Genomic DNA, 17,898 nt, shown 5'->3' on the forward strand with positions numbered 1-17,898 from the left:
GTGCCGAGCAACTTCAGGTACGTCGTCGAGCAAACGTTAAAAGAATTTTTCAAGGCGATTCAAGGTGGCAAGGACACCGAGCAGAGCTGGAAAAAGTCCATCTACAAAGTGATCTCGAGGCTGGACGACCCGGTGCCGGAGTACTTCAAGACCCCGAACTTCCTGCAGCAGCTCGGTTAAATCAGGAGGTCGCGTGGCTCTTGCTCTTCGTGGTGCGCGGGCTCATCAGCGCTCGTCGGCTCCCGGTAATAACCAAGAAACCAAAAAAGAAAAAAAAAGGAAGAAGTAATAATAATAATAACGATAGCGAAATGAAGGAACGGTCAGCAAAGAAGGATCGCATCCGCCAGGAGGTACACGTCCTTCGCGTAAAGCGCGTTCAGGTATCCTTAAACTAACATATCGCAGAACGAGCGTGAGAGAGAACGTGAGAGAGGGAGAGAGAGAGAGAGAGAGAGAGAGCGAGAGAGAAAGAGAGAGAGAGAAACAGAGAGAGAGAGAGCGAGAGAGAAAGAGAGAGAGAGAGAGAGACAACTGAGGGAGAGTTAGGGAGATTAGAGAAGAGGGAGGATTACACACACACACACAGCGTAGTTCAAGGGAGGAACGAAACGACACGACGTACACGCGACGTACGGAGGCATCGATCATCATCAAATGGAACGATGAGGAGTGCCGACGAAGGATCAGGCTGTGACCTAATCACGAGACAACTGTCTGCATGCGGGATGGGTGGATAATTATTCAAATATAGCTTCGTGCCTTTATTAATAATACCGATCGGGATTCTCGATCGGGACTCTCGAGTTACTAGCGAGGCCACGAACTGTCCACCCTATCCCCGCCGTGGACAAACACACGCCCGACAATTCGAGACGACAAGTCTCGAGAAGAGAAGAAGATGAAGAAGAGGAAGAAGAAGAAGAAGAAGAAGAAGAACGAGGACGAAAGCGTGGTCAACGAACGGCAAGGAATTTTACACACAACACAAATATAAATAATACACACAGCTATATTCGAGCTATATATTGTCAACTATATATTGTTTTCAATTTGTTGCGTTACACGAGTTCACCGATTGAAAATCGCCTAATTTTTAAGTGGCATACACTACGGTTTTTCCCCCTCCCTCTCTCCCTCCGATTTAGGAGGGAGAGAGAATTTTAATAGGGGAGCGTATAATAATAATAATTAAACCCGCGACGACGGGCGAGGGGGTGGCTTTCGTTCGAGCGAAACGTTGACGAGGTGTGCCTATATATGAAACGATATATTATATATATATATATATTTGTCCATGTTTCTAGAAGAAGAGTGGAAACCGATCGATGATAATTATTATCAATAATATGTATATGGTGGGGCGAGAGATCCGCTGGACGGATCCTCCGCAGCTTCCCGTTGAGAGGCAGAAGAGGAACCCTTCTCGTGGATCTTCCAGGGGAGGAACGGTTCGGGACGGACGGCGTCCACGTTGCCCTTCGTTTCGAGCCGTTTCTAACAACTAGCTAACGGAACAACGATGGCCAGTTTCACTCGGCATTCGTCGAACTGTGTGTACCTCGTCGCGGTCCTTTCTTTTTTTTTTTTTTTTTCTTTTTCATTTTTCATTCTCTGCGTACCAAAAAAAAAAAAAGAAAAAAAAAAAAAGAAAAAAGAAAAAGCGTACCTCGCGATTCGATCGAGCGCACCACCCTCCTTTGAACGTCGTCTCGGTGGCGATCACATATTCTATCGCGCGATCACTGCAACAACAACACACTCACGGGCTCTGTGGAACAGGGCGAGCCTGGATGATTTTGTTGTTTCGTGAACAAGAGTATCCTAGAATGGCGGTTCGTACCGAATCGACGGGAACGAAACCCAACGTTTTCTTTTCTCTTGAATGGAAGGTTTTTTTACATTATTTCGTAAGCAAAAATTAAATCACACCTGTGCGATGTGTCATCACGCGCACAGGTCGATCAGGATGTAAATCCTTTTCCTCTTAAGTTGTACATATACATGTTTCTCTTCTCTTTTATCTTAGCACCATGTCGAAGAACGCGTTCGAAATCTCGAGTATGTTTTGGTTCTATTCAACGATATTGAAATTCGAAACATCCGACGGTGAACATTCCTAGCGGCGAAAGCTTCGTGAAAAATTCCATGAAATTCGGACGAGCGTGACGCTGGAGACGCGGAACCCGGCGATGCTCTGACGATGATCGCGAAGCGAACGTCGATTTAGCTTAGCAACAAAAAAAAAAGTAATAATAATAATAATTCTCTGTCGTTGTATTTTCTCTCGACTTCTCGAAATTCGCTCTCCGACAGGGGAACGAAAACGAAGAGATCGTAACGGAGAGAGACCGCGTTGCATTCGAAACGGAAAGAAGAACACGGTGCAAAAAGTACGTGAAGAAATTCGTATTCGCGCGTAATAAGATGAAAAAAGAAAAAAAAAAGAAAAAGAAGAAAAAGAAAAAATTACGTAGAGATGTTTTTATGATTAACTGATTTAATTGATAGAATATAAACGAGGTTTAGGCTAGTCGCAGTGACAGGAGTACGAGTAACAGGGACGACAACAGGGAGGGGCGAACGAACGCGTAAATGCACGAGATAATTTTAAACGAACTTAAACCGAGCACCGGCGATTTTTATTATTTCGCATCGACGGGAATGAACCGTTTCGAAGAGACACATTCATTAGAATTGGGAATAGAATCGATATGACAAATTATTATGATCATCGAGTAAGGAGGGAAAGGTGGGGAGATATATAAATTGATATGAATAAGACGAAAAGACTAAACGTTAAAAGTAGAAGAAGAAGAAAAAGAAAAAAAGAACAATCCATGCCGGTGCGTAACTATATAAAGTAGATTATATTTAAAAAAAACATATATATATATATAAATATATATATATGTATAATTATATAAAATTATATGTATATATATTAGGCATATAAAAACGAAAGACGGATGTTGGCGCGATTAAAATTGCGTAAGGAATGTGTGACAGAGGGTTAGACACCCACGCCTCCCTTATTCCACTTGTACCCGACCTATTGCACACGACACTCGCGCGCGTACTCATTCAAACACACACATACACACACACACACATAGCATATCCTTTATACGATGTATTACACCCGTTTTCACACGTTGTACATTATCACGTACACGCATATGAACACAAGCAAATAGGGATTTGAATTCATTGCAGATGTTTACATATGTGTTCTCTTAATATGAACGTTTTCTTTTTTTTTCCCTCCCCCAACCGGTATATAAATGGTGATGTAGATAATTTACCGTGTAATGATTATTATAATTATACATATACGTCTCGAGTGGTAGCGAGCCCTTGTAAGTTAACCTAATTACTTTCTCACCCTTACTACCACTATAATTATCGGTATTACGTGCACTATTATTATTGAAATTATTATTATTATTATTATTATTATTATTATTGATATTATATTATTATTATTATTATTATTATCAGTACTATTATTATTATGTTATGTATATTATATGACGATTTTGTTTAAATCATGATTATTATAATGATTATCGGTAGTCATTGATTTAATTTGTTTGGATTTATGTAATTAAGTTGTTTCAACGCGATGTTTCCCTGTTCGTGATTTCCCCTGCCCCCTATTAATTGCGTTCGTCATTTTTATTCTCCCCTTTTGCGTTAAGACGAAACAAACCCTTGTCTCCGCTCTCCACGTCCTCCTCCTCCTTTCTTATTCAATAATAATGTTTTCATTATTAGTTATTATTGTATTTAGTTATTGTATCACGACGATCATTATCCTTTATTATCATTATTATTACGATTATTATTATTATTATTATTATTATTATTATTATTATTATTATTATTATTATTATTATTAATACGATTAAGTACGAGTTACACAGTGTGTATATGGCAGAGAGGAAAAGAGGAAATAAAAAAAAAAGAAAGAAAGAAAGAAAGAAAGAAAGAAAGAGACACACGTACGTACACGTATACATTATACACACACGTTTCTGTAAGCGGTGAGTCTTAACCTAGTCACAAGTCATTAATGTTTTAATTTTAATCGATCGATTTATTGATTATTATTTTATTTATTATTTACGAAGAATAAAAACGAACTCACATTGGACTCTAAGTTGTCTCCTTTTACTTTTTTTTTCTTTTTACCGGGACACCGTTTTTATTTCATTTCACGCGTTACCTCATTCCCTACATAGATAGACAGCCATTTCACCATCACTTATATAAATTATCACCGTTATAGAGTACGCGATACATCCTGTTCTCGCCAAAAAAAAAAAAGAAAAAAAAAAAAAGAAAAAAATTCAAATCCCTCACACCGAGAACCGAATAGATTCGAATGGAACACCCTGCGAATCGTCTCGAGCTCAGAAACACATTCGACTGCCGCGTACCCGGCCTACCTTCGATCCAAAAATTGCCGAAACGAGTCTGAAACGTCTCGCGAGGAGCACGAACGGGCGACGCGTCTCAGCCGGAAAGTTCAAACGGTCGAGCTCGCGACCGAGACTAAAGAAAAGATATTGAATAGAAATAAAGTGAAACAAAATAAAAGAAAAAAGTAGAGGGAGGTAGGGGAAAAAGAAATACTAGTCTATTAATTGTAATTTAAATGAGGGAATATGAAAAAATTACGGAAATTTTTCAGTGGCCTAAAATTAGCATCTCCTTCGGCGGTGGCCTAAGATTCTTTTGGTCTAAAAAGAAAAAAAAAAAGAAAAAAAGAAACAAAACGTTTACGTTCGGGTAAGGAAGGCAAGGAAGAGTGCAAGATTCGTTCCACGGGGGAGGGGAAGGGGTTTTCGAAACGACGATTACGTACCTGCTGCAGTCGCGACGATTTCGGAATCTCGAAACTCCGGTTTCGACGGCACGCGTCGCCCTCGTCGTGCTCGTTCGGCGCTCAGTTCCTACGCTACTCGTTACGATCAGCGACGACAACATCATCATTCGCCAGGGGAAATATATAGCGGTGAATCTCGAGGATGATTTTAATCTACCAATGCGCGAAGCGATAAAGCGCGGAACAGCAGAGCGCACGATAGTTGCAGTGGTATCCAACGCTGCGCTGATCCCGCGCGTTTGCGCCTCAAACAAAAAAAAAAAAAAAATACCGATCCGTTGAAAAATATTCGACGTAAAAACTTTTCGTCGCGTTTCATCGTTAACACTTACGTCTAATAACTTGGTTGTTTATAATAATAGGTACTAATAACTAGTACGTCGAACGCGAGATTGGAAATTGATGAATGATTTATCAGGCAAAGCCGATAAATGATTAATTCGATGCAATTGTTAGGTGATCGAATTATTGCGATACGAATTATAATAATACACGGATCGAGGGATGAGATGCACGGATCTCTCGGTCTCTTTTTTAAATTTAAAGGAAAAAAAAAAAAAGAAAAAAGAAAAAAAAAAGAAAAAAAGGATCCTGCAGATCGATTATTTTTTTACGATGTCTTTATTTGAAAATTTTTCTCAACGATTTTAACGAATGTGGAGGCTTATTATATATAGGGATCTCAATGAGGAACATTATAACTCCATTTCGCAAAACGCATTCGTGGATTAAACTGAGCTCGCTACTACGCTACTACTTGCGTATAGAGCGTTACGCGTCAACATCTTTCTCGAAAAAAAAAAAGAAGAAAAAACGGAGCATCCTCCTCGTAATCATTTAATGAACATTTAACTGCCACGTATACACACATGATTAATCAAAAAGGGAAAAAAAGAAAAAAAAAGCAAGAACCAAAATTGAAAACGTTTAATCTAATAATCAAATCCGCGTAAAAAGAAAAAAAAAAGAGAAACAGAGAAAAGAACAAGCACCCTGATACTCTACCATTGTTGCGACAAAGAATAAGCCAGCCAACCGATAAACAGAAAGTAGTAATCTGAGGGAAACAGGACATCACACCGACACGACCAATAGCATATTAACACAATTTGTTGAAAAAGCTAAAAAAACCGTACTCAAGTGAAGCTTTCAAACGCGAAAGCTCGGCCATTTACCAATCACACGCTTAGGAAACATGCCAACAGTTGACCGACAACAGTATATCGAAACCGGGACGAGATCCATTTCCAAAAAAAAAAAAAAAAGAAAAAAGAAATAAAATAGAAAAATCCCGAGTCGTCCTTCTCATCGCAGCATACACGCAGGCTCGCCACGTCGTTCGTGGGCTTTCTGAATAATACGAAAAAGAAAAAGAAAGAAAGAAAAAAGAAGCAGATCGAACAAATCGGAAACAAAGATTGAAACAAAGCGATAAATCTCCGTTAACCGAGGAAAGCACAACCGTCGAAGCCTAATTCTCTATCCGAGCTAAGCTAATTTTCGATTTCTTTCTCCGTCGACCGAGGATCGAGGGGTCCCGGCGCGAAGGACGAACCGCCACGGATCACGCAAACGAATCGCGAACACGCGCTCAAGAAATGAAAAAAAAAAAAAAAAAGAACTTTGAAGACGAGAACACACAGCGAGGGAGGGGAAAAAAAGAAAGAAGAAAAAACGGAGCCGAAACCCGCGTCCTTCTCGTCTCTCGTCGCGTCTTCCCCCCGTTCGAACGATCGAGATCGTGAATCCTCTCGCGGGTAGCGCGGGCCAACGATCGTTCGAGCGTGCGTGTGTGGATCGCGATCGCGCGATTGCCCATGGAAGCTGTCCGAGAGAAGGGAAACGGAAGGGAAATGAAAAACGCTCGAGACTGGACAGAACGAAAGGGATTCCCTGTGCCGACGAAACAATTCACGGACAAGAGAGCCCGCGCGATTCCTGTTCGAGGTACGAATATGTGGATGACGAGATTGTGAGGAAACGAAAAAAAAAAAAAAAAGAAAAAAAGAAAAAAATGAGAAGAAAATGAAGGAAGAATGAGGAAAATGGAGGGAAACGAACGAAAGCCGATCGACTCGCCGTTATTACGTTTTGTGGAGTGGGGCCGTAAGCACGGAGAACGAGTACACGGGACGAAACGAGAGGATTTTCAAGCACGAAGAGAAGAAGGGGAAATTTGCAAGAGATAGAAGAGAAGGGAACGAGCGAATTGTTTTTAATAAATGAGGTGAAGGAAGGAAGGAAAATAGAGAGAGAGAAAGAGAGAGAAAGTAAAGAGGGATGGAAAATGGAATAATAAGCATACGTACACATACCTAAACGCGTAAGTTTTAAGGAAACACGTGTAAGCAGAATTAAGTAATAGTATTTAACGTTAACACTTGCAAGCTATTAATTATTATATAAACGATTAAACTAAACGGTAATTAATGCGAGATAAAAAATAAAAAAACGTAAATATACTTAAAAACAAAAGCCGAGCGGAAGGTCGTATCACGCTGCAGAGGAAGAGAGGATTTTTGCGAATATGCCGCTCTTTGAAACGGGCGGGCGAAGCGAAAATAAAAAAAAAAAAATTGAAAAACAGATACACACACACACACTAATAAACTAATTATTATTATATGATTATATATTATTATTACGATTATTAACTATCGAGTTCGAGAATCGTCGTGATAACAGAAAAAAAAAATGGTGGAAAAAAAGTGTAAGAAATTAGAGGATAGCTGTGAGAGAGTGCGGGCTAAAAAAAAAGGAAAAAAAATCCGAGCGCAAGAGAGAGAGAGTGAGCACAACGAGAACGTTGGATGTGCGTGTGCAAGAGAGATAGATACAGAGAGAGAGAGCGAAAGAACGAAAGAGATATGAATACCTCGGGAGAGAGAATGAGAAAGAACGAAAGAAAGTGGAGGCGAGACAGTGAGAAAGAGAGACAGAGAGAGAGCGAGAGAGAGAGAGAGAGAAAGGGAAACTGTGAATAACTTGGAAGTATGTTCATCGAGAATAATAATAATTCCTCAAACTATTAGGAGCATAATTAGGGTATATTTATTATAACGAAATACGCGTTTACGGAAGATTTACGGTGATGTAAATGCAACGCACGCGAAGCATAGGGTGAAAAGTGTGCAAGCGAGAGAAAGGAGAATAATAAGGGAAGATATATATAAAAAAAAAATCGTGTTTTTTTTTCTTTTTTCTCCGTAAAGTCCGCGAACGGGTGCGGGTAAGCGCGCGCGATATTATGGGAAAAAAAAAATATATATATATATATATATTAGTTTAGGAAGAGAAAAATTTCGTGTGCTTTTTTTTCGAAAAGTTGCGTACGACTGAATAAAATTAGCGCGAGAGGGAGAGAATGTGGGGAAGAATACGGAGAGAGGGGGAGAGAGGTAGCGAGTGAAAACGCGGACAGAGTGATAGATTTATTTAGAGACGCGAGTTGCTAAGAGTTTTTAAATGCGAGGGAGCGCGTGCGTAAGGAATCTAAAGAGAGGGGGAAAAAAGACAATTTTAAAAAGTGAAATAAATGAAGATGATTAAAGGGAGAGAAAGAGAAGGAGAGAAAGGGAGAGAAAGAGAGGGAGAGAGAGAGGGAGAGAGAGAGAGAGAAAGAGAGAAAGCGAGAAATAAGAGGGGAAAAAGAGAAAAAAATTACTGATCGTTGACACCGAGTGAGCAAACTTTCTGTGTGATAATCTCGTAGTACACGTAGCGCGTTAAGTCTACAATACGTTTCGGTAGGGGATTTTTAGGTGAGAGCGACTAAAACTTTTTTAAGAAAAAGATAAAAAAAGAAAAAAACATAAAAAAAAGTCGGACGAAATGAGAAATTAACGCGAGGCGAAGGAGACGATAACGTCGAGACCTACGATCGGGAGAATTTCGAGAGGTGTTTGCTTCCTGAATTTTTGATGATTTCCTTATGAAAAAAAAAAAAAAAGTAAAAAAAGAAAAGAAAGGAAAAAAGAAAGAAAGAAAGAAAAAATTCATCGGTGGATTTGGAAACTTACTTATCACCGATAACCTACATATCATCGCGTGTATCTTATTATCGATTCTCTGTCTGTTGATTGGTTACAGGGAACTCGACGACGCCGTCGATTACTCCGGCTCGTCGATTTAACGTAGGCAATTAGTTCTTTGATTTGGGGGAGTAGACATGTGTTATTTATATACGCTGTGGAAAATTACTCGTCCTCGACTGCGAGATACGAGGCGATATTTTCATCCGTTTCATTTACAGGAAAGCAGAAAAAGATAAAAAGAAGGCAGTCGATCACTCCTGCCTCGAACGCATAGATTCGATCCCTCGCAGGCCGCGATGTTCAAAGACGTGGTTCGGTTCGATGTTAATGTAAATCGTTTCACGTCCTATGTTGATGATTTCTCGTTAATCGTGCAATAGCTTTCGTTCTACTGCGAATGATATAATAATATTTCGCTCGTTTCCTGATCCAGGGTTGTTTGTTCAAAGGACAATGACGAGCAGATTCAACGTTGAGAGAAAATTTTGCAAAAGATAAAAGAGAGAAAAAAAAAAAGAGAAACGAGAAATGAAGGGACTAAGATCGAGAAGAATTAGTTTCTAATGTCTTTGGCGCAATTTTTGAAAGGAAAAAGGAAAAAAAAAGTATCTATTTCGCGGACAGTGTGAAAGGGAGGGAGAGAATGTGGCAGGGAGAAAGGACGAACGAGCGAGTGTGATATGAAAAAAAAAAAAATTCGTAGAGGTAGCGAAAATTCTAAATTAAAGTTCCTATCGCTTCGCCTTCTAGCCTGAACGTCGACAAGCGGCCTTTAAATAAACAACCCTCCGGTCCCACACGACTACATCAATTGCCGTTGAACTACCTCGAATTATAAAAACCACTGACGGCACTCCCCCATCGACCTAAAACGGCCTGCAAGGGGTTGACTCGTCCCTCCACGATCCCTTTTCTTTCTGTCCTACCCTGCCAACAACCGAGCACACCTTTTCAGTGTACAGATCACGAAACGAGAGGCTGTCGATACTCCAGCTCTCGAAACCGGCTGAAAACTCCTCGATTAATCCCACGGTCACGCGATCCCTCGCGAGCCTCGGATCCCGGCTAAGTCGATGGACGTGAATTTCCCACCTCGAATCATCGATCATTTGTAAAAAAAAAAAAGATAATAATAATAATAATAATAAATCGAGCGAAAACCTCAGACATCTCTGAGACGTCTGAGTTGCTAATGTGTGCCTCGAACGAAACCTCTCGAGATTCCGTGAAACGATCGAGGAATCCGTTCAAGTCGGGGAAGGTGGGTGGGTGGGCGGGGTCAGGGATGGGGGTTTAAGGGGATAGAGATGGAGACCGACGAAATTTTGGGAATGGTGTAGAAGCGTGTAGGGAGCCAAGTGTCCTTGATGCGACCGTCGTTGAAGCCACGAAATCTCGCGATCTCAACAGGTGATTTTTTCGAACAGATTAAGGGAGTAGAAATATGGAAGGGAGAGAGAGAGAGAGAGAGATAGAATCGAGAAATGTTACCAGCGGGCGGGTGACAAGCAGGCGTCGAGAGAAACGAGAGAAAGATCAAGGGGAAAAAAGTCACGACTGAGAAGAAATCCATGCGAATTGCGATTTCGGAACTGAGTTCGGAGCCACGGGCGATAGACGTTCGGCGTAAACCGATCCTAGTTGAGCGTGAGAGGGAGAGAGAGGGAAGTAGCGAGCGAGTAGTGAGGCAGAAAGGGAGAGAACGACGACGAGTGACAGATATAAAGATGAACGAAAGTGGGAACGAGCGAGTGCCAAGGAGCGATTGAGACATGATTCGAGCGAGTGCGTTGAAGAAAAATTGAAAAGAGAAAAAAAAATTAAAAAAAAAAAGATGAGAAAAAATTATACAGAGAGAGCCGACCTCCTTGCCTACCGGGAGGTCCGCATATATATTAAAGAAAAAGAGAAAAAAACTAGTAAATGATAAAAGAGGAGAAAGGAGAGAGAAAAATTAGGAGAGAAAAAGAGGAGAAAAATTATTAGACCAGTTTGTAAGTGTAAGTTATAAAACGAGGAATTTTCTCCCCCCACCCATTTCGTGCACGATACTTTTGGCAATTCTTTCGCGAGCGAGAATGCGATGGAGAAATAACTATGTGTGTGCATTTTATGTGCGAAATTATATGTGAATAAGAGGAAGAGAGATTACGTGAGAAAGAAAGAAGAGAGAGAGAGAGAGAGAGAGAGAGAGAGAGAGAGAGAGATGTGTGTATAAACGGTGAGAATGTGAATGATAGATCTCTTTAATGAAAAATGGGGGAAAAAAGAGGAGAGGAGAGGAATGAAAAATAGAGGAGAAGAAGGAGAAGAGGACGGGATTTTAATGGCCCATTATTACAAGTCCGTCGTCCGACTCAGTAGCGCTATCGAGAAGGACATAATCGATTGCAAAGAGGCAGGCAATACACACAAAGCACCATGTATGACAGGTACTAAAAGTGTCACGATCCATCCAACCCTTCAACCACCGAGTGTGAGAGCAACGAATGACTAGAGAAAGTGTGAATCTTAATCGGATCTTGCTTGCCAGTGGAACCAACATTCCGACCCCTCCGTTTTAATTTCGAAAAAATAAAAGGAAAGGAAGAAAAATGTCAATTATCCACCTGTAACATAGTGTTGCAACAGCAACGGAATATATAAAATCCTTCGAATTTCGGTTGTTAAAAAATCCTTCATTCCAGAAAAAAAGATAAAAAGAAAGAAAGAGAGGAATAAATAAATAAATAAATTAAAAAAGGAAAATTATTCGAAAATATGTTATTCGTTATTCGAAACAATTGCAATATTATGCTTCATCGTTTCCATAGAATTTTTGAAGAGAGGAAAGAAGAAATCGAGGCGATTCCGTTGCGAGAATCTTCCCCCCGACTTTCTTATCTAACGATCTTCCAAAACCAAAGGAAATGAAACCAAAAGAAAAAGAAAAAAAATAAAGGAAGGAAAAGAAAAATAATTAAAAAAAAACCCGACGTTACGTCCCGAAACTTCTAATTTATCGCGTTACGTCTGATATCCTTCGTCTGTGATTGAATCGAGGAGCCGGGAGAGGGTGGTGAATGATACGTGCGTGTACCCGAGAAGAGCACACACGAGGATGAATAGATGAGAAATTATGTTTAAAATAATGTCTGTAATTTCTGGCAAAATATATTATTACTTGCGCATACGTCTCAGCCAAGCAAGTCGTGTTAGGTTATACGTATTATTGTGTAGGGAATCGTAGGTGTATTAAGGTAAACATTAACATAAACATAAAACATTAAACAAATAAACATAAACAAGAAAGCTAAACGAACGAAAAAAAGTGTGAAACAGAAATGTAAAACAAAATGGGAGAGAAGAATTAATATAGCAAAGAGGGGGAAAAAGAAAAAAAAAGAAAAAAAAAAGAAACAAACTCAAACAAAGAATATATATTAAAAAAAAAAAAAATAGGAAAAATGAAGGGAAATAAAGAGGATAGAAACTCTTATTTATTAAACGAAACAGAAGCGGAAGACAAACGGTAGAAGCGAAGCGACAAGAATACAAATGAAAAAAAAAATAAAATAAAATAAAATAAAATAAAATACCTACGTTGATGTGTGAGGATGTGAGCTAGATCGCCGCGTTGAGTCCAATGAAGTCCTCAGAGATAATATAGAAGCAGACCCTCCGCAGATTGAGGTGAAACAAAGGGACGCGAACCTGGGCCATCGTGCCGGCCATCTTTGTCGTTCCGCGATACGTGCGTCAGGGGTTTATATAGTCTTTAAAGTATCACGCCAAAGACAGACAATACTTTGATAAAAAAATAAATGTTAGTCGTTAAATTTTGTCGAAAAAAAGCCTGATCGATCGTGGACGCGGCTCCGCGGAAAAGGAAACAAACTTTCGAGCAGAAATATTTTTTTCGAAAGGTGTATCCGATAGTCGACAACAGGGGAAAAAAAATAAAAAAAAAAAATAAAAAAAAAATAATAAGCGAAATCACGGAACGACGAACGATGATGCCGGCCGAAGGCCCGGTCAGCTGGAACGTCTTGTAAAGAATATTGTGGGAATTGTTTTTCTGCGCTCCGACCGGCTCGAGGTTATCGAGCCAAGTCGAGGCAACCTGCTCACGCAAGTACATTTTAAGCTTCGCGCCTCTGTCTCCGTTTCCTTCTTAACGATATCGATTGTTTGATACAGTTTAGTACAGATTATCAATACAGATTTTCAACAAGATCTCGAAAGGATCGATTCGTGGACTCTTCTTCGTTTGATCTCGAGCGATTTGATCGAGCGGGATATATTTTAGGTTAAAAAGATTTAAAAAAATAAATAAAAAAAATTAGATTCTCTTAGTTTCTCAAAATACAACTTTGGCAAGCGTGATATAAAAATTTTATAGTTTTGTAAAAAATATATGTATATATGTGTCAAATGGCTGGATTCGTTCAAAGATAGTTGGAATTTAACATTGTTACATCGAATAATTGTAGGACAAAAGTCTCCACGATTGTATCGCTCGAGTAATTTATTACTCCATTAATATCTTCATTTGCAATAGCATTTCTCGATGAGAGAACGATCGCCAGAGAAGGTCGTGCATACTCCGACCTCGCGATATCCCCCTCCCTCCACGCGATATCCATACGAAACACGAGACAGAGGTGTCCTGGCTAACCAACCTGCCTACTTTCACGCATTACGATATTTGATATACTATACCACCACTTTCGACACGAGGACGAGTTTTTCCTTTCGCACGTTTTACCGACGTTTTAATAAGTTCGCTTTCGACACGAGAAGTTTCGGATTGATTCATTGCTGTCCTAGGTTGCGCACAAGACGACACACAAGAGACGTGGCGCGGGGGGATGTTCTGGGCATCGTTCATCGTCGATGCATGGGATGCAACGGTGGTAAGGAACGTTCCCTCGCGGCAGAGATTAAATGAAAATTCCGTTTTTCGGCAAACACCAAAAAGAAAAACTCAGCTCGAATGGCTTATGGGAACGCGGCCCGTCCGTTGAACAGCGGCCGCGCTTCCGTGACCGATTCGTGCCACACAACAGATAAGTGTTCGTCAAGGCGGCGTACTACTCGATCGCCTAGCGGCACACCCACACACACGCGTACAACGACACACCGTGGATACACACGCGAATAGTAAGGGGGACACACATACACGCACGCACGCACGCATGCACACACGGGACACAACACGAAGCGGACACACACGACGCTGAACACTTACACCCAGACACAATTACACGCAGTTTCGGCCAGAATCTAAAAGACACATCAAGGAAAAAAGTACAAGTTTATCACGTTGCGCCTTAATGTTAAAATTAAAAGTTGATCAAAAGAGTGGAAGATGAAAGAGAAAGAAAGAAAGAAAGAAAGAAAGAAAGAAGAAGAAAAAGAAGAAAAAAAAATAATAATGCGAAGCGTATTCTTAACCAAAATCGGCCTTAGTATATACATTTTTTCCGGGGCCGTACGGCGACGAACGACGAGCGACCCTCCCACGCGTCCTGCCCTTCTCCTCCTCCCTCGCACCCCCAAAGAAAAGATCCCCATTTCTCTAGATTATAAGATTTCTCTAGATTATATCTATAAAAATGATATATTATAAATATATGTATACATATAGTATATATCCGCCGGCGGCGGGACGTTTCGAAACCTCGCAGCTAACTCAGCAAACCACCAAAAAAAAAAACTATCGAAAGATTTAGGGAGAATGAAGGGAGAGAAAGGGAGGGAGAGAAAGGGAGAGAGAGAAAGAGAGAGAGAGAGAAAGAAGAAGAAAAAAAAATAGTCTTCTCAGTTCCCGCCGCGTCTGGCAGGATTCGAAATTCTTACGGTTCGCGTCCACGTTGAACGAGGACAAGGTCGAGGGTGGTGCACAAGCGAATTCGCCGCGATTAGGGTGCGACGTGGACGCGAGACCTGTCTTTCAAAGTCCCTCCTTGAACGCCGGAAGGTCGTCGGTCGATCGTCTCGCGGCCCGAACAACCCCTGCTCCAGCAAACCCCACCCCGCGACATTTGTCCCTCCAGTGCTACCCATCCCCAAAACCCTAAAAAAAACCTAGAGAAAAGGGAAAGAAATAAGGGAAAAATTTAAACACGCCAATTTATTAATATCCCAGCCTCCTAAGATAATAAAAAAAAGAAAAAGAATTCCAATCCTTATCCGCTCGAGAACGAAGAGCACAAAAGAGAAGAAAAACCAAAGTTAAGAGTGGAAATCATCCGTGAGGAGAGAGAGAGAGAGAGAGAGAGAGACGTTTCCTTTCTCGCGTTAGAGAAGAAAAACACTTCCTGCATGTACGAAGCAAAAAAAAAAGAAAATAAGATCTTAAAAAAAATAAAAGCGACGACGCGAGTGGACGGGTCACCCGAAATTATTCTAAGGACTCTCGTCTTCGGGCGGGAATGCAGGTGGATTAATGAGGACGATGGTTAACAATGACGATGGCGGTGCTACGAGAAAAAAAAAGAGAGAGAGAGAGAGAGTGAGAGAGTGGTCGGAAGACGAGGATATAGAATAATTGCGAACGGAAGAAACGAATATTAAGAACAAGGACATTGGGAAAATAATTGATGGACTCGATTGTCGACTCGCTGTTTCCCGCGGCCGGGACGAGGGAAAATTCGCCGAAAATCCGAGAGAATCGAAAAACTTGCAATAAGGAAGAGACAGAGGAAGAGAGAAAGGAAGAAAGCGAGAAAGAGAGAGAGAGAGAGGAAGCGAGATCAAAAGGAAGATTTCAAAATGTTGAGGAGGGATCGACCACGTATTATCTCGTCGCGTAGATCCGCGGTATTCTTTGCCATCCGTTTTCATTTTACTAACTAACCCGATATTTCTCCGAGATACTCGACCAAGACTCGAAAACGAAGAGGGGCGAGGATCAATTCGTCGTGTTTAACTACGGTGCCCGTTATGGGCGAATTCGAACACACGATGCTGCGCATCGGTGGACGGCTGAGCTCGCGACACTGGGAGCAACAACTTTAGGCACGAGGAGAGAGAAAGAGAGAGAGAGAGAGAGGAAAGGAAAAGAAAAGAAAAGAAATAAAGAAACCATAGATGAGCATTATAAGAAGACTTAAGTTACGTTCGATCTACCGAAACATTGAGGATCAATTATGTGTTCCTTTTGATATAAGTTCAATATATACATGTATGTACAACTGTTTGGACGATAGAAATTAAGAAGAAAAAAAAAAGATGTATATACCTTAATAAATATATATATAAAGAGAACGTTTTCATCAAATAGCGAATATTCAGGATCACCGTACGAGAAAGTAAATTCAAAATTCCTTTTTACCGAGAGAAGTGAACTATCGAAGTGAATAAAATAAATAAATAAATAAATAAATAAATAAACGAATAAAAGAGAGAAAAAAAATAAATTACAGCTTTTGTATCCCCGTGTTCGTTTGTAGTCACCTTACTCGGCCGATCTCATCGGTCATGTCCGCACATTTGGGCCAGCTCGTCTAACTCACGTACCTATTCGTTCACGAATATCGACGGCCGAGAAAAATCAAGCCGAGAAATTGAAAGCAAAAAAAAAAAAAAGAAAAAAAAGAAAAGAAGAAAAAAGAGAGATAAAAAACAAGAAGAGTACACAAGTGTCAAGGAACGATCGTTTCGGCAGACTTCTGGTTTAAAACGTTTAAAAATTCGTCACGGATGCAAGTACGCGCCGCTCCACCGACGCGCGCGTACCGTTCATAAACAGGATCCCATAGAAACCCGCCTTGAACCCTCTGATTAACACGCGACGATCCAACAGACCCGGCCCAATCCGACAGATAATGCAGTTAAACCGTTCGAAGGAAGCAACGCTGGATACACGAGACAGAGTCTTTTTTACAGCCAAGCATCAACGACCACGCATTTCTAACAATAAATAAATAAACGCGAATGCATCACAGCCTACACACCACACCGCAATACAGTGAACCGTGACAACGTTCAAACGTTCTAGGAGAATGCGATCAGCCTCGACGACGCGTAATGCCCCGCAAAAAAAAAGGGAAAAAGAAAAGAAAAAAAATACCAAAAAAAAAAAAAAAAATAATGGAGAAAAAATATAACGTAGAGCGTCTCGGGATCTCCCTTCGATAAACACACAACAGTTAAAAGTTAAGGAAACAAAGTAATAATGAAAAAGGAAAAAAAATAAAATAAAATAAAATAAAATAAAATAAAATAATAATAATATACGAAAGAAGTATACGAGAGGCAAGAAATAAACTCGATCTTCTTCGATTAGTCTTCAGTGTACATAGTAACGATATCACCGGTAGATAATAATTCAGGCAGGCAATAATCGCAGGGACAATTATTGCTCGTTCGTCCGATTCGTCGATAATGTGGACGAGGAATAATCATTGTAAGGAGCGATAATAACGGCGTACCGACGGTAATTACCGAGGACGATGGTGTCGGATGCAGATGCTCCCCGACGCTGATCGATAAAGGCAGCTTAATATTTCGTCGATACCTTTACTGGAGGGTTATCAAGAACTTGTTGATTTCCGTTCGCACAGTACCACGCACCAATTTTTACCAACGATCGTTTTTTTACAGTGCTAAACACAGTGAACACGTCGAACAGATCGACGCCGGTTTTCTTTTCTCTCGCGACAAACCTCTGCCATTTGATTCGTTTACATATTCCGGAACCTGTTGTCGCAACAACAAGACAGAGAAACGATTTAATCGTTTGAGTTGAATTTCTACACAGATTCGTTTACAGGCAAAGTTGAGTCGAGACCAAATCGACTACCGGTTTTCATTTATCTACCACGAAACGCTGACCCAGCGTTTAATCGTTAACAAGATTTTCCTTTTCAATCGATAATCTCGATCTATAGTTTCTTCCTTTACGATTTCGACGCGCGACAACGGTTTACAACTTCTTCGCGGTTGAGCCAGAGATGCAACGAGAGGACGAGAAGAAGGAAAAGTTCG

The 17,898-nt window shown here is 40.5% G+C and overlaps 1 protein-coding gene across 3 annotated transcripts in view; it reads left to right on the forward strand.

Annotated features, from left to right (window-relative positions):
- The window catches only part of LOC108001328 (homeobox protein prospero), a 188,342-nt gene that overhangs the window by 152,374 nt on the left and 18,070 nt on the right, over window positions 1–17,898 (forward strand). For all 3 annotated transcript variants that reach the window (XM_062075840.1, XM_062075841.1, XM_017062271.3), the window contains one exon: window positions 1–17,898. This exon is cut by the window's right edge and continues 18,070 nt beyond it. In XM_062075840.1, coding sequence (XP_061931824.1) covers window positions 1–180 — 180 coding nt within the window. In that variant the 3' untranslated portion in view covers window positions 181–17,898.

The sequence above is a fragment of the Apis cerana genome, linkage group LG5, assembly GCF_029169275.1.
Source record: "Apis cerana isolate GH-2021 linkage group LG5, AcerK_1.0, whole genome shotgun sequence".
In the NCBI taxonomy this organism is placed as follows: Eukaryota; Metazoa; Arthropoda; class Insecta; order Hymenoptera; family Apidae; genus Apis; species Apis cerana.